We start from the raw sequence: 16,026 nt of genomic DNA, 5'->3' as shown, positions 1-16,026 counted from the left end.
TAAGCATTTACGTACCACGTCAGAGGGTTCTGGGTTATTTTGGGCATAGATGTTCATTGATACAGACGACCGAGCTCCTTCTAAGATGATGTCTTGACTTGACGGATAGCCGCTGCTCTCGCCCAGTCGTAACGTAAACTTCAGATCATGGTTGTACGAAGGTCGCTGATCGCCAAGAAACTGGCCAGACGCTAAGAAGTATAGTATCTCTGAGCCTTTTGACGCGACGGCTGAAAAGAAAACCAAAATCTTTAGTTAGTAATATAACAAATGTTATTATTGCCACTATGTTTCTTTACACTTTTCCAATCTGTAGTCAGGTAAATCCTCTGTCATGGATATAAAACCATACATTTGCCTTTTTACTGCAGAAAAACGGAGCGTAATTATATTTTTTTTCCATAATTATAACAAGGTTTAAAAAGCAAAAAGCAAAAAGCATGTATAGTGTAAAATCTAAAAAAAAAACATATCTGCCTAGAAAGCTGTTACTGATAAGATTATATTACCTATATTTTGAGTATTAGCGTTGAACTGTAAAGGTGCTGGTTTTCGTTGATCATCTTCAGCCCCCCACTTCTCCGCGTCTCTGATGAAGTGAGCGCTTATCTCGTGAGCTTGGTACTTCGGAGCTGAGCTGCACTGGGACGAGTGGCCGAAGCAAAAGCAGGGTGTGCAACCAAACTCATTCTCGAAGTCCAAGTTGAAGAAGCCTGGCTTGCACCTACAGGACACAGAGAAAGTAAGATATAAGTAATACAGAGGTAGAGAGTAATGAAGGTGGTAGAACCCTTTGTGGTTCGACTCTGGCGACACCACCGTCACACCTATTTCTACCTAATAACAGCAGTGTTAGGCGCTGCTGTATTCCGGTTTGAAGGGTGTGGTAAGGGAGACAGACTTTTTCGAGGCGTTCCAGCTTAGTCCTCAGGGGTAGCGGTGCATCTGTGGCCGACTTCAGTTAGGAATATCTAATCCGATCTGGAGTTGATTACAAATGTCCATGGGCGGCAGTAGCCACTTACCATCAGGTGGACTGCATGCTCGTCTGCTACTTCTATATTATAAAAAAAATACAGAGATTTATAAGTCATATAATTGTTACTCTAAATATACGCGTACACTGTACAGATCCATTTATTACTCCTTCCAACTAAAAAAAAATCGTTTGGCAGGCAAAACATCTACCACTGAACGCATGTTTTTTCACAGGTAATACTAATTAGAATACTAATTTGATCTAAATATATACTAAATCTTATCCCTTAAGTAGAAATCTAACGGAGTTATGATAGTGGAAAATGCGCTGAAACTCTAGTTTTATTTTTAATATCTGCTGATATAGCGGCCATCTTTATATTCGTACATACCATGTAAAAATTCCAAGCGTCTATAAGAGTCTATAAGAGTAGCTTTAAGAGATAGAGCCCTGTGACAGACGGGCGGAAGGACAAACATACATATAAAACATATGTTATTAAGAAACAGATGGTCGAAGAAAACAAAAATTTGTCATCCTTACTCTCTATAACGTCGTCCTTCCACTTTTTGCTTGCACATGCACACTCCGGTCTACGGGTCATACTGCTGTGTGTTCATATACGACCCGGACACGTTGCAATCGCAAGACTTGCAACCGTGCACGATTAACGTATGTTATTAAGAACTTAGGCTTAAAAAATTTGTCATCCTTACTCTCTACACCGTCTTCCTTCGACATTTTGCTTACACATACAGACTCCGGTCTGAGGATCGCATTCCGGGGTGTTTGCATACGACCCGGACACGTTGCAATCGCAGGGCTTGCAACCATGTCCAGTGAACGGATGTTATTAAGATCTTAGACATGTGTCATCCTTATTCTTTACACTGTCTTCCTTCGACGTTTTGCTTGCACATACAGACTCCGGTCTGGGGATCGCATTCCGGGGTGTTTGCATACGACCCGGACACGTTGCAATCGCAGGGCTTGCAACCATGTCCAGTGAACGTATGTTATTAAGGTATTAAACTTAAAAAAATGTATCATCCTTACTCTCTACACCGTCTTCCTTCGACGTTTTGCTTGCACATACAGACTCCAGTCTGGGGGTCACACTGCGGAGTGTTTGCGTACGACCCGGACACGTTGCAATCGCAGGGTGTGCAACCGTGCAATGTGAACGTATGTTATTAAGGTATTAGACTTAAAAAAATGTGTCATCTTTACTCTCTACACCGTCTTCCTTCGACGTTTTGCTTGCACATCCATACTCCGGTATGGGGGTCACACTGCGGCGTGTTCGCGTACGACCCGGACACGTTGCAATCGCATGGCTTGCAACCGTACACAGTGAACGTATGTTATTAAGGTATTAAATTAAAAAAAATGTATCATCCTTACTCTCTACACCGTCTTCCTTCGACGTTTTGCTTGCACATACAGACTCCAGTCTGGGGGTCACACTGCGGAGTGTTTGCGTACGACCCGGACACGTTGCAATCGCAGGGTGTGCAACCGTGCAATGTGAACGTATGTTATTAAGGTATTAGACTTAAAAAAATGTGTCATCTTTACTCTCTACACCGTCTTCCTTCGACGTTTTGCTTGCACATCCATACTCCGGTATGGGGGTCACACTGCGGCGTGTTCGCGTACGACCCGGACACGTTGCAATCGCATGGCTTGCAACCGTACACAGTGAACGTATGTTATTAAGGTATTAAACTTAAAAAAATGTATCATCCTTACTCTCTACACCGTCTTCCTTCGACGTTTTGCTTGCACATACAGACTCCAGTCTGGGGGTCACACTGCGGAGTGTTTGCGTACGACCCGGACATGTTGCAATCGCATGGCTTGCAACCGTGCACAGTGAACTCGAAATAGTTGGGCGCGCACACGTCGCACTTGTCGCCGGTGACGCCCGGCTTGCACTGGCACTTGCCCTCCGCGTTACATTGGAGGCTGCGGGACCCTGGAAGATACATTGTACATTGATAAAAACCAACCAGTGGCGTAACTTTACCGTATGGCAAATTCATATTATGGCGTGTAACCCGTGGCAAATTCATATCATGGCACATGAATAAAAAAGCGCATGGCTAAGAAAGTTTCGCTCACGAATACTTAAGTGTTGTTTGGTTCTGGTGACCTTTTTTCATCTATCAAACATCTCGTATTCTCGAATTTTTTCATCTATAAACATCTCGTATTCTCGAAGGTGGTAGAACCCTCTGTGCAGTATTTCTACCTCATAACAGCAGTGTTAAACGCTGTTGTGTTCTGATTTGAAGGGTGTGGTAAGGGAGACATACTTTTCCGAGGCGTTCTAGCTTTTAGTCCTCAGGAGTAGCGGCGCATCTGAGGCCGACCTTAGGTAGGAATATCTAATCTTATCGGGGTTGATTACAAATGTCTATAGGTGGTGGCAGTAACAACTTTCCGTAAGGTGGAATGCAAACTAGTCTGCTACTCCCATATTGTAAAAAAATGTCCTACATTATGATCATTTGTGGTTTGTTTTTTTCCTTCGTTACCAGCAATCTGTACCGTATAAGCACATTAGATAAACGTGAATATTTAGTGATATTGTAGTGTAGTGTTATTTGTTATTTTGTGATATTGTCTTTCGATTGTAGATTTCGCCAACAGCACCCACAATACAAGAAAGAAAACAACAAAAATAGTGTACAAAGCATGTAGACAGCGTTACCTGTAGGGTTACAGTTGCAAGGCAGACAGATATCCTCCATGCCTTGGTAGAAGTTCTCCTTGCACCGCTCACAGTTCGCGCCGTCCCTGTTCTCCTGACAGTCGATGCAATGGCCGCCGTGACCCGTCCGCTCGTACAGGTCCTTGTCGAAGTAGCACTTGTTGGAGAAACCATTGCAGTTGCAAGCTGCCGACAGAGTAATGGTACTGAGCGACGTTAAAAATAATAAGACGTCTACAAACTTATTAATAAGGAGATTCGTTTAGTAGTAGTAGAATATTAACCGACTTCCTAAAGAAGATAAGTTATCTATTCGACGGGTATATATTTTATGTATGTCCAGCAATTTTTTGTCGTATTATATATGCCAATAAGGAGCGTAAATAAATTTAATAAATCAAGTAGAAAACAAAGCAAAGTAAAATATATTTCGCAAATTCATTACAGCAACTCATAGCACCAATTTTAAACGTATTACCATCAAAATGGAATGGTCGCCAAGCAAATCTGCACAGAAATAGGTTAGTTCTTTAAAAATGTTATTTCATCTCTTTGTAATTCATAGTACACAATTAATTAATTTTGACTACAAGCTTACATATAGAGCCCATAGAGAGAATATGTAAATTGATATCATGATATCTTCTTCGTCACACATTTTTATAATATTTACAAAAATGAAATAAAGTAATGATATAAACAAATAATTATAATAAATAATTATAATTATATAATAGTATGTTTAATAAAATCGGCTCTACATTTACGAGATAAACGCATCATTTTAGTGTTACTTACCTATTTTGATTAATTATTCGATTACAAATAGCTTGTACATATTTATTTCGTAACTGATTTATGATTACAAAGCATTTAATTATGAAATAAAAAATGGCTTGGCAGCATATACAATGTTTAAACAATTTAAATAAATAAGTATTTTGCGAAGCACAACGCAAGCACAGAGCAAACAAACTTACACATATATATTTGAATTGTATTTACCTATATTTGTACTTCTTTTATAACATCTTTACCTGGTTTATAGATATTAATTTCATTAAATCTAATGTCATATTCTTTTAACTAATAATTACATATAAGAGGTAGAGCATATACAGAACCAGTAACTCTTGGTTTATTTATAAATTATTTTTGTGATAAATGGACATGTAGTCCATCTAATTATCTGATAATAAAACAAGAGTCTTACTTTAGTCGGCAGACAATTTATTACACGACTTCTACTACCTACTATTTGTTATTTATTTATTTATTGTAACACTAACAGAAAGTTAAGCTACAAAAGGGCAAAACATAATGCCTGATGGCATTTTCTACCAGTCAACCCTTGGTGAATGCAGAAAGTTTGCGGCAGTTGTTAAATAACATAAAAAACATTATAATACTTAGTCTAAATATAAATATATTATATATATTATACATACATATATATATCTAAAATATAGCAATAGCAATATTATATGTAGGTTTACTTATCACATCCCATAAAAGTAGGGCACAGAAGTACTGCACTGCTATAAAACCGGTACTCGGACACATTTACTTCTTTCATTATACTTAGACACTTATATTGGATATTTGTTAATAATATATCACATAACAGCGTAGAACGATCCTTAGAAGCACAGCATTTAATTGAATGTAAGGCCTGAATGTACATATATGTATTTCTGATATTTGAAAGGCTCGTACTTGTAGAATATTTAAATGTTATATGTATACGGATATCTCGTGAATCAACTTGTTGGAAACTTAATAAAACATGAAAATGTAGTAATTATAAAAATAAAGTGGTTTATTGGCTCTTTAAAACCAAAGCAGAGGTCGCTGGCGTAGTGTAATGTTCAAAATAAATAGATATGCTTTTATTTTTTTAACTTCTTGAAAAAACACTTCTATTTTGTTTTCTATGTAAGCAAACAACAATGTTTATAAAGTAACTTTATAATCAGTTAAGTTTAGTTAAAATAACGTAGGATTATAATTACTTCCTCGTAGTTAGTTCCTTCATCTTAGGATTCTTAGTTAACTCTTTAGCCACTACTAAGTAGTATATAATGAGAAAAATAAAATCAACTTATATCTATTCTAATTATAGTAGCGTTGCATTAAAAATGTTATGTTATGTTATATTTTTAGCTTTGCATAGAAATGTTACTAAACTAGTTCTAAAAGTAGCAACCCAGCACTAACCTTTGCACTCGTGTACATTGGTGGGCGACGCTCGCCCCCACGGGGCGTCGTTGTAGAAGTCCAAACATTTCTCGCAATCGCGACCGGCCGTGTTATGTTCGCATCTGAAACAATAAAGGTTTTTTGAAAAATCGACTTTATGAAATTTACGATTTTTTTAAAACGAATACAATAAATTTAAATTTGTAGAGTCGCAAAGTACCATTTCGAAACGAAACGTTCGAAAAAGCGAGGAAGCTCGCACTTATTAAACAATTTACTTTGATTTATCCCTAGAGACCATTGTGCACAGTTTGAAGAAAATAAACATTGTTTGTAGTATACTTTAAATAGTAGTATAACGTAGTGTAATATACGAGTACATATATAGTAGTGCGTTCGGACAACTGAAATTAATCCATCGCATAGCCGTGCGTTTTGATTATCCTGTATTTAAGTAAGTACTGTGTGGTAAGGGAGACATACTTTTCCGAGGCGATCCAGCTTAGTCCTCAGGGTTAGCGGCGCATCTGTGCCCGACTTCAGGTAGGAATATCTAATTCTATCCGAGGTTGACTGCACATATCCACTTACTATTAGGTGGACTGCATGCTAGACCTATATTATAAAAATAAATAATTTTCGCACATACCTGCAGTATCTGCTCCTGGTGCCATCAGGCATTTCCTGCGTATCGCAGACCAGCGCGTGTCCATTGCACTTGCAGCGGGCGCCCACCGCCACGTCAGCGATGGCGTACCAATACGACTGCAGCACTTGAACATCACCGAAGATCTCGTCCCCGAATGTGTTCAGGCGATCGAGCGAGATACGAAGGTCTGTTGCTGTTACCCATTCCTAAAAAAATACTTGTGTATGCAATACGAGCAGTGCCTGCTTCTTTCCTCGCGTGCGTTCGTCAGAAAATAAGGTCAATCAAGAATTTTAACAATAATAAAAATTGCTATTTCATTTCTTTCGTCGGTTATCCTAATTACTTATTTTAGCAAATACGATGTAACAATATTCTACTTTAAAAACAAATACCGTACTAAATATTCTTATACGATCACGTCACGTTACCTGCAATTCGGGACTGCTATCAAAGGTGTAGGCAGACGGACGTCCTTCGAGTGTGGAGAAGAGGACGTTGCCTCCAGACAAGGGAGATATGTCAGAGTACTCGCTGGTACAAAGCGCTTTAGTTTCAGCGCCTAGTTCGGCGGCGCGCTGTTCCAATACTCCGTACGTTTCTCGACACGAAGCACTAGTAAAGGAAAAACAGCAATGTACATATAACATTTTAATTGCGTAACTTCGTAAAATCAGCATGTATGAGTTAATATCATAATTGTAAGTTCATAGTCCAATATGATGAGCTGTTAAGATCCGGATGTAACAACATACTAACGCTAGCCATTAATAAATAGTTAATCTTAACATTTTGTGCCTACCAAAGTCCGAAATTTAATAATTTCTTGTGAAAATCTTTGTGAAAACTCTTCCTTTGTTAGTTTGATTTTAATAGCGGGGGTAGATAACTTAAGATTATGAGTATATATATATATATATATATATATATATATATATATATATATATATATTTACGACAAAGTTAGACGTTATTATTAATACAATTCGAAATACGGCAGGCTTGATGGTTTACTTTGCTAAAATTGCAAAAAAATAAAATATGATTACTCCATTTAATGAAGATTGTCGGTTAATTAGATCTTTTGCCCATTCACTAAAATGTATGAACGAAAAATATATAAAAGCCACTACATTGGGTGATAATCTTTCTTACATTAAATTATTCCATCGACCGCTTATTATCACCTGAGCCATCCTTTTAGGCGAATTTCTAATATCTATACTAATATTATAAAGAGGAAAACTTTGTTGGTTTGTTTCATTGTAATGAATAGGCTCAAAAACTACTGGACCGATTTTTAAAATTATGTCACCATTCGAAAGCTACATTATCCACGAGTAACATAGCCTATATTTTATATGAAATATATTTGATAAATAGATTTTGAGGCGGTACAAAATTTGCCGGGTCAGCTAGTTTTTTTATAAAGGCACGCAACTACCTTTGTTCGGTGAACAATAATTTGTAAGCACGGTTAGTAAAATAATGTACAATTGTATACCTGAAGTACTGATAGGGTTCCCAGTCCGAATCTTCGCCTGTTTTCTTGTACAAAGCAAAACTCTGTGGTCTCGGAGAGTAGAACACTATTCTGATGTAAGTGATGTCGTACGCCTTTCCTGTTGTGGAATGGCCAATATACAGTTTGGTTATGGTATTGTACCATAGTGCAAATATAAGGTATTTAAGGCGGCAGAGCTCTTTATGTTCCTTCAAGATTTAAGGCACAACCACCTTATAACAACAATGTGAAGTTCTGCTATGTTTTGTATTTAGCGGGTTGGCAGAGTCCGCGCCAAACTGCTAGTTCTCTCCGAATATAGAAATTATATAGAATAGAGCAAATTGTAGATATTAGCGGGACGAAGACAGCGCGGTAACCCCCCGGCACCCTCCGCTGCCCGCTCTCGCCCGCGGGGACATAGCGCAGTCAGTGTGCCCACACTGTTGCTACGGAGTATATGCTAACTAAACCTGCGCACAACAACTTCACAGCGGACGAGAAGTTTGGCGCGGACTACACAGGACATTTATGAGAGACTTTCGGTAGCCGACCTTAGGTAGGACTGTACTCTACCTAGAGTTGATGATTTATAGATGCCCAAAGGCGGCACGAGCTGCTTACCGTCAAATGGATCACAAACTCGTACACAACAACACTTACTACAAAAGTGGTAAAACTTTTACATTACGAGTACCACAAATAATAATAACAAAATACAATGAAACTTACCTAAATGCAGAGTCAAATTAACTTGGTTCGGGTATTGGATATTCTCTTTCATAGTCTCCGACTGCCACCAAGTCTGGTTGTCTTGTTCGTAGTGCAAGTCTGTCAGGTAGTCACTAGAAAACTGACCACGCTGGCAGAAATCGCAGGACCTGAACAAAAAATATGTTAATTAGAACTAGTTTAAATGGTGCAGGTGACTTAATTTGGGACTATGCCCCATTTCTATCTATCATAGTGAAAAAAATCTAAGTCTATGTTTTTATCGAAATACATTGTGCGTGTTGTCTCAGAAAAAAAAAATGTGAGCCGTCACGGGACGCCTGGCAGATGTGAAACGTCGACATTATTTTGTAAAAGTAATATGCAGAAAAGAACTAAATATGTCATAATGATAAAATAAAATATTACGATTTTTTTCCAGATAACGATGACTATTTATTGAATTCGATTGCGCATGGCGACGCGTCGCCACACCGTACACACTACTGCATATAGACTGTATATATATACCATCGTATAGCGTCGCCACGGCATGTGTCGCCACGCCAGAAATCGGTTTTACGTGCGGCTATAGATGTTTCACATCAAAAACACATTTTTTATAAATTATATTGACAGGCACGGCCCGTCTCTGATATGTACTCGTACTATGTCTATTGCACTATTACATATCGAAAAGTGTACAATTTAAAAAAGAAGTATCTATATTTGAAAATATTTGTAAACCTGCGTATTTAGTGCTGTAGAACAATAATACGATACAATATCGTCACGTCTTATTTTGCGACGACACGTCTTATATTGTACGTACATATAATATCGGTTACACATAGATAGATATACTAATACAAACATCACAAAAAGTTATAAAGATGTATTCATTCATTGATTTCAAATTGAAATGATAAGATCAGGCGTAAGTAACATGCACACCCTTAAAAACGAAATGTAAAACCACCCTTATTTCAACGTGACTCATATATCTGTCTACAACTGAAAGAAGCAGTGTTACATACTTTTAAAGCACCAAAAAGTTCGTAATAAGATGCTATTAGCAGTCACCCGACTAAACAGTTCGAGGTTGATTTATCTCTGTAGAGCATTATAATGTGTAATGAGCGTACTTGTGAACATACATTATGTTGAATGTGGCGATAAATGACTGATGGGATAGGTATCGTCAATTACTATGACTCGTCACGCAGTATGCATTTCGCATATTGACTGGTCCCTGATTCTACCAAGCGCAGATTCAAATTGTTGAATATTCGTAGAGCTACAGTGATATCGGCCTTAGAGCCCGTTTATGTCCCGCACCTGGTTATAGGGCTCCCAACTCCCAAGCCTGAAGCGACTCCACCATACAACTCCCATGTATATTGGAGAAGGAGTATGTGATCCATCTATGTCCATCCATACAAATTCTTTTCCAGTACCTACCAATGGTGTAACTATAGTATAGAACGGGCCCCTGGCCTGACGGGGCCACCGGCCCGAGAAAATGCGACTTCAAAAGTAACCTACAAATGTTTACTCGTATAAATCAGAGAAAAAAAGTTCGCCAGGACCAAACAATCACAAAAGTACGTATTCGTGAATGGAAATTTCGTAAGGCCCTTTCTTAGGACAATGAATTTGCCACGGGGCTCCTATGATATAGTTACGAGGTACGCTACTGCCCACTAGCAGTCAGTCATCAGACGTTGTTTAGCTTTGTACGTCGGTTGAAGTGTATGCAAGCCGTAGTAGTATGTGCTTAATGCTTACACTTCTGTTTATTTTTAATTATATAAGAGTAGCAGACGAGCATGCAGTACACCTGATGGTAAGTGGCTACTGCCGCCCATGGACATATGTAATCAACCCCAGATATGATAAGATATTCCTACCTAAGGTAGGCCACAGATGCGCCGCTACCCTTGAGGACTAAGCTGGAACGCCTCGGAAAAGTCTGTCTCCCTTAAACCCCTTCAAACCGGAACACAGCAGCGCCTAACACTGATGTTGTAGGTAGAAATAGGTGTGGCGGTGGTGCCGCCGGAGTCGAACCACAAAGGGTTCTACCACCTTCAAATGTGTGAAAAATTCTGTGAAATGCGAAGAGGTAATTAATTTATAATACCTTGTTGACGTGCCAGCTGACGTCTGTATACAATACATCTTCTCGCCGTTGTCGCCGCAAGTGTTCGTGGCTTCCATGAGCACCATGAACGCTGCGTTCTCGAACTCTGGGATACATCTCTGAAATAGGCGATTTATTTAATATCTACAGCTTAAATTCAATTTAGTTAGTGTCATTTTTGAATACTCGCTTATGAATACTATTTATATAATTACTATTTACATAAATAAATATATCTCATAATTTTGTGTTAGATTAAATGTGTAATGTTACAACTCTTATAAATAAATGGTATGAAAAGTAATCAACACCGTTAAAAGTAATATTACCTATAGTCTGATTCATAATTAGGTGTCCAAAATGTAAACAAAGGTGTTGTCCTATCAAGAAAATATGTTTCAAATGGTAGTTTCTTATTTTTGACAATATTAAATTAATACAACAATAATAAAATAATAATCAAAATAAATTAAGATCAATTCAAATTTTCTAATATTTATATTACCTCAATTTCGTTCCATACAGTAATAATAATAAAAAACAAGGTTTATGGTAGAAAATTAAAATGTGATAATGGTAACACAATCGGAACCTAAGACATTTCTTGTGTAGTCATTTTTAAGTTTCGTAGCTGATGTTATTCATTTTCGTGATTGTAATCAAACTCGAATGTATTATCGTTTTCATAGCGCGTTTGTTAAATTGTGAATAATTGTAAAGTTTTAGTTTTTTGTTGAGTTTGTTAAAGTTTTTGTTTCTTGTTAATTTTTGACAGTGACATTTGTTTGTTTACATTTTGGACACCTAATTATGAAACAGACTATACCTACGAAAACTTTATACGTTGGATAAGAAGTTGTTAACGAATTTCTATTTTATGACTCTGTATAACTTATATCAAGACTCACAATATCCAAGTAAAGTTATGTAACAAATTAATTTCAATTAAACATTATTAAAAAAATATTTGCCTATAAGTTCTACTCAATACATAATCTCCAAGTAGCCTTAGTGAGTAGATTGTGAATCAAATCAAATCAAAATTATTTATTCAAAATAGGTTCTTTACAGAGCACTATTTGAATGTCAATACAACTACCACCACTTCACAAGCCCTAAATCTTATTTAAGGACCTAGAAAATTTAGGCAACAAAAGTGATTGTCAATACGGAAACCAGTCTGCTGTTACTAGTGCCGTCCCAGATGGTGGTTTTGCCGCCAAAATAGTCTCGCTATATATAGCGGGTGCGCGCAGGACGTTCACATCGACCGGCATAACGCACCTTTTAGTCATGCTATAATTCTTACGTCAGGACCGCCATTAAATAGTAATTTCAAGTAACTCGCGTCCTATATAGAGGAAGTAGTGCGTAAATTCTTTGAGGAAAAATTACGGTTGCTAATTATAAAAAATATTATTCTGGAGGATATTTAACCGCTCTAAAGTTAGATTGTGAATTATTTTTTTATAGTTAGGTTTTTATCGGCTGTTAACGTTCGGTACAAAATAAGAAAAAAGATGATGCTCTATTATGTGTAGGCCGATATTTATAAGTGCATCTCGTTGTATATAAAATTCTCGTGTCACAATGTTAGTTACCGTACTCCTCCGAAACGGCTTTACCGATTTTCACCAAATCTTATATGCATATTTAGTAGGTCTGAGAATCGGCTACTATCTATTTTTCATACCCCTAAGGGTTGTTCACCCTTAACATTTTTTTATTTATATGGCAACACAACGTTTGCCGGGTCAGCTAGTATTCTTATAATACCTGTCGCGCATTTGCTACTTCTCTAACAAAAACGATAATTTATTTCTGTCCCTCATTGTATTGGCATCCATTCTATTTTTATTTTACGGTGTCTGTACTTCTATTTTAAATTTACTACTGCAATATTTGTACAATAAACATTGCACGTTTGCATTAAACATTGCATACTATCATGCATAATATTGGAGAAATAAAAACGATAATTAAATTGAGTATTATAAGCTCATTACTTTAATATTATTTAAGTTTGTAGATAATTTGTACAGTTATTGTTTGTTTTAGTTATTAATACGACTAGCTTGTGTAAATTTATTAATTTAATACTCTATAAGGCATAACAATAAGTTAGTAAAACAACTATAATAGAACGAATGTAGTAGTAATAAAAGTCGTAGTTGTAATAAAAGTTAATAATTGGAGTATGTAAGCTGTAATGTAATATCTCTTTGTTCAGCGGATGTGCACGATAAGCCCGTTCCGTTGGCCCCTGATAACAAAACATTAGGCTCTGAGAGTAAACGAACTCATTATTGTATCAATGGACTTACAACATTAACTGTACATCGATAACCTCTCGACAATCTGCCAAAATCAGACCGCTAGCAACGAACTATTATCATAGCTGACACAAAAAGAGTGAACCGTGTTACAACAATAATAATTTAACGCATAAAATTGTCTCGAGCTTTATGTTATCAAATATATTAGGTAGGTATTTTTATTATTAGCTCCTGATAAGGTGTAAGCATTTTTCGATAATTATAGCTTTTACCAACAGCGGGTTAAATACGATTTTAAGGTAAGAAGAAGTACTTATAGTAAGATTTAATAATTATACAATTATGTTAGTATAATAATAGGTCTTAACCAGCTCTCGTAATTAAGTAAGATTAAACTTAAAACAAAAGGCTCGACCTAAGAAATATTTAACAGATGAGTAACACAGTACGATAATATCTACTTTAAAAGATCCAAAATATTATTTTAAGAACATCACATTTAATTAAAGGTTAAAATATTAAGATATATTAGCAAGATAATAACATTTTAGCAATAGATAAAAATGATATAAATATACAAAGTAACACAATAATGTTTTAAAACCTTTAAACAACTTATATATCAGTAATCTTAAAGAAATATAGAAAATTATAGGTGCGTAATATAAATACAAAATAATATAACATAAACATATTCTGGTGCGCATTCAAGCCTTCTAATAATAAAGCTCCTTTCTTAAAACAAGTAAGATCAAAGTTAATGACTCTACCAAAAATGGTAATAAGTCCTCAACAACTTTTGTGTATAATGTAGGACATTATTTAAGTCAAGTTATTTAATCGGCGTGTTACATTATAATAAGACACAGGGATTATTATATTTTAAAGATAGGCATACATTCTAAGACATAGGAGGCACAGATAAAACACACGATACGTCAAAATTAACACAAACAAAAAGTTTTGAAAGCTCCGTTTAAGATACTCACTTGTGGTAGTCCGTCGCTGTTATAGCATGCTTGTTTTTGGGATCCAATTCTGGGTGTTTGATAATAATCCTGAGCGGAGCAAATAGCTATAAACGTTAGAAAGTGTGTATAGATGAAAGGTCGCGCCATTTTGTTAGAGCGCGTGGAGCCCGCGTCGACGCGCCTGCTGGTCGACCGAGCACTGACGCTCCCGACTCCGCTCGTTTCACAACACTGAGCCAAAGATCATCGCAGTAGGCACAAACAGTACCGGTTTGTCACATTGAGGCCCCAATTTTGTGATCTGGAAGCCAGAGAGAGATGTGGGTATCTAAACAGTGATTACAGGGCACCAATTTTGAACTTTTCTAAATAATAATGTCACTTTTATGTTCTTTATACATTTTATTGAATAAAAACATTGTATACAGATTTATTGAATTCAAATACGTGAATTTGGACTGCATTATTTTAAGGGTTTAGTGGTCTTATATCGACATTTCTTACCAATTTATTGGCCATGCTTCTGTTCTGAACTCAAGCCTTCTCGAATCTTGATAAATTTACATATTACCTACACATGTCACACGTGTTATTTCATGTTAAAATATTACAATAGGACGATTCATAGCTTAGATAAACTTCACTCAAATAAATAATTCAGTAAAGTACCTATCTAGACACACATACCTAAAATAATGGAAAGCGTAGAAAACTGTTTTATTCATAATTTTAAAAGTTACGCAAGAGTCATGTAGCGTAACTTTACATGAAATGTAAAATAACTTCTTACTTCTGTTACTGATATGTCTTAATGGTTATTTGAAATTTACTAGTCAAAAAATAATTCTAGGTTTAAATTTATTATAATGAACCAGTCTGCGCTTTATAATAGTTAGTTACTCTTTGATCGGTGACGGAACGCACTTCTAAGCGCGGCAGAGCGGCCTCATAGCGAGGCGACCGTTTTTTGTGAACGAACCTGAAAAGGTCTGAGCTTTTGTTTTCTGTCAAAATGCCACCACATGCAGTCATTATGAAAGAACCTTTGTTGTTGTTTCCAAGAACTGTTAATCGCACACAAATATAACCATTGCAACTTAGGTACTATGACAAAAAATAAACAATTTTATGTTTATCACTCGTTAAAAAAATAATTGCCGACTTACACTAATTATCTGTTTATCATGTCCTAGTTCAAAAATAAATAGATATTTAACTATTACTATACTCATATAATTCACTGGTGATAATACTAATCAATGAAGTCGAACACATTGCGGGACCTATAGTAGTGTTCGAAATGGCTATGCAATCAATCATTTCATTGCCGATGCACGACTGACACACACGAGTGCATTAGGTCATTCAATACTGCCAGCCTTTTCTCTCGTAAACCCTTTCACTCACACTAAGGCTCGAGATACATTGCGTCCCTCTATACTCACTGGCGCGACTAAGGAAGCGATGAGGCAAGCAAATTTCTAAAACTATATAACTAGGTACATTTAGATACGCATACTGAAATCCTACTCTGACATTCATGCGTCATGAAAAGATCTTCATTCATTTCAAATCTTTTTCATAGCGTAGGATATCTGATATGGTATTATTATTACGTACGGCAGTAACATTACCTATTGTTAATGCAACTTAATAACTACATAATGTATAACAATAGCGATTTATAAGTAACTAATGGAATTTTTACTGAGACTATTTATATTGAAAACGCAGTGATAGCCTAGTGGTTAAGAAACTCGGCCTCTCGATCGAGGGGTCCGAGGTTCAAATCCCAGGCAAGCACCTCTGATTTTTCAAAATTATGTCCGTATAAGAAAATAATTATCACTTGCTTAAACGGTAAAGGAAAACATCGTG

The 16,026-nt window shown here is 36.5% G+C and overlaps 1 protein-coding gene across 1 annotated transcript in view; it reads right to left on the bottom strand.

The window, feature by feature from the left end:
- The window catches only part of LanB2 (laminin subunit gamma-1), a 28,221-nt gene extending 13,862 nt beyond the window's left edge, over positions 1-14,359 (bottom strand). The window contains exons 1-11 of the mRNA XM_073074742.1: positions 14,167-14,359; positions 10,902-11,020; positions 8,780-8,928; positions 8,048-8,165; positions 6,975-7,158; positions 6,544-6,749; positions 5,913-6,016; positions 3,696-3,881; positions 2,732-2,957; positions 510-724; positions 16-230 (exon numbers count right to left, since the gene is read on the bottom strand). Of these exons, the coding sequence (XP_072930843.1) occupies positions 16-230; positions 510-724; positions 2,732-2,957; positions 3,696-3,881; positions 5,913-6,016; positions 6,544-6,749; positions 6,975-7,158; positions 8,048-8,165; positions 8,780-8,928; positions 10,902-11,020; positions 14,167-14,295 (1,851 nt within the window). The 5' untranslated portion in view covers positions 14,296-14,359. The remainder of the gene's footprint in view (positions 1-15; positions 231-509; positions 725-2,731; positions 2,958-3,695; positions 3,882-5,912; positions 6,017-6,543; positions 6,750-6,974; positions 7,159-8,047; positions 8,166-8,779; positions 8,929-10,901; positions 11,021-14,166) is intronic.
- Between the last annotated feature and the right edge of the window lie 1,667 nt (positions 14,360-16,026).

This window comes from Epargyreus clarus, unplaced genomic scaffold, assembly GCF_041222505.1.
Source record: "Epargyreus clarus isolate Ecla_fem2 unplaced genomic scaffold, WU_Ecla_fem_2.2 ptg000007l, whole genome shotgun sequence".
Lineage (NCBI taxonomy): Eukaryota > Metazoa > Arthropoda > Insecta > Lepidoptera > Hesperiidae > Epargyreus > Epargyreus clarus.
This window is presented reverse-complemented; position numbering and strand designations above follow the sequence as displayed.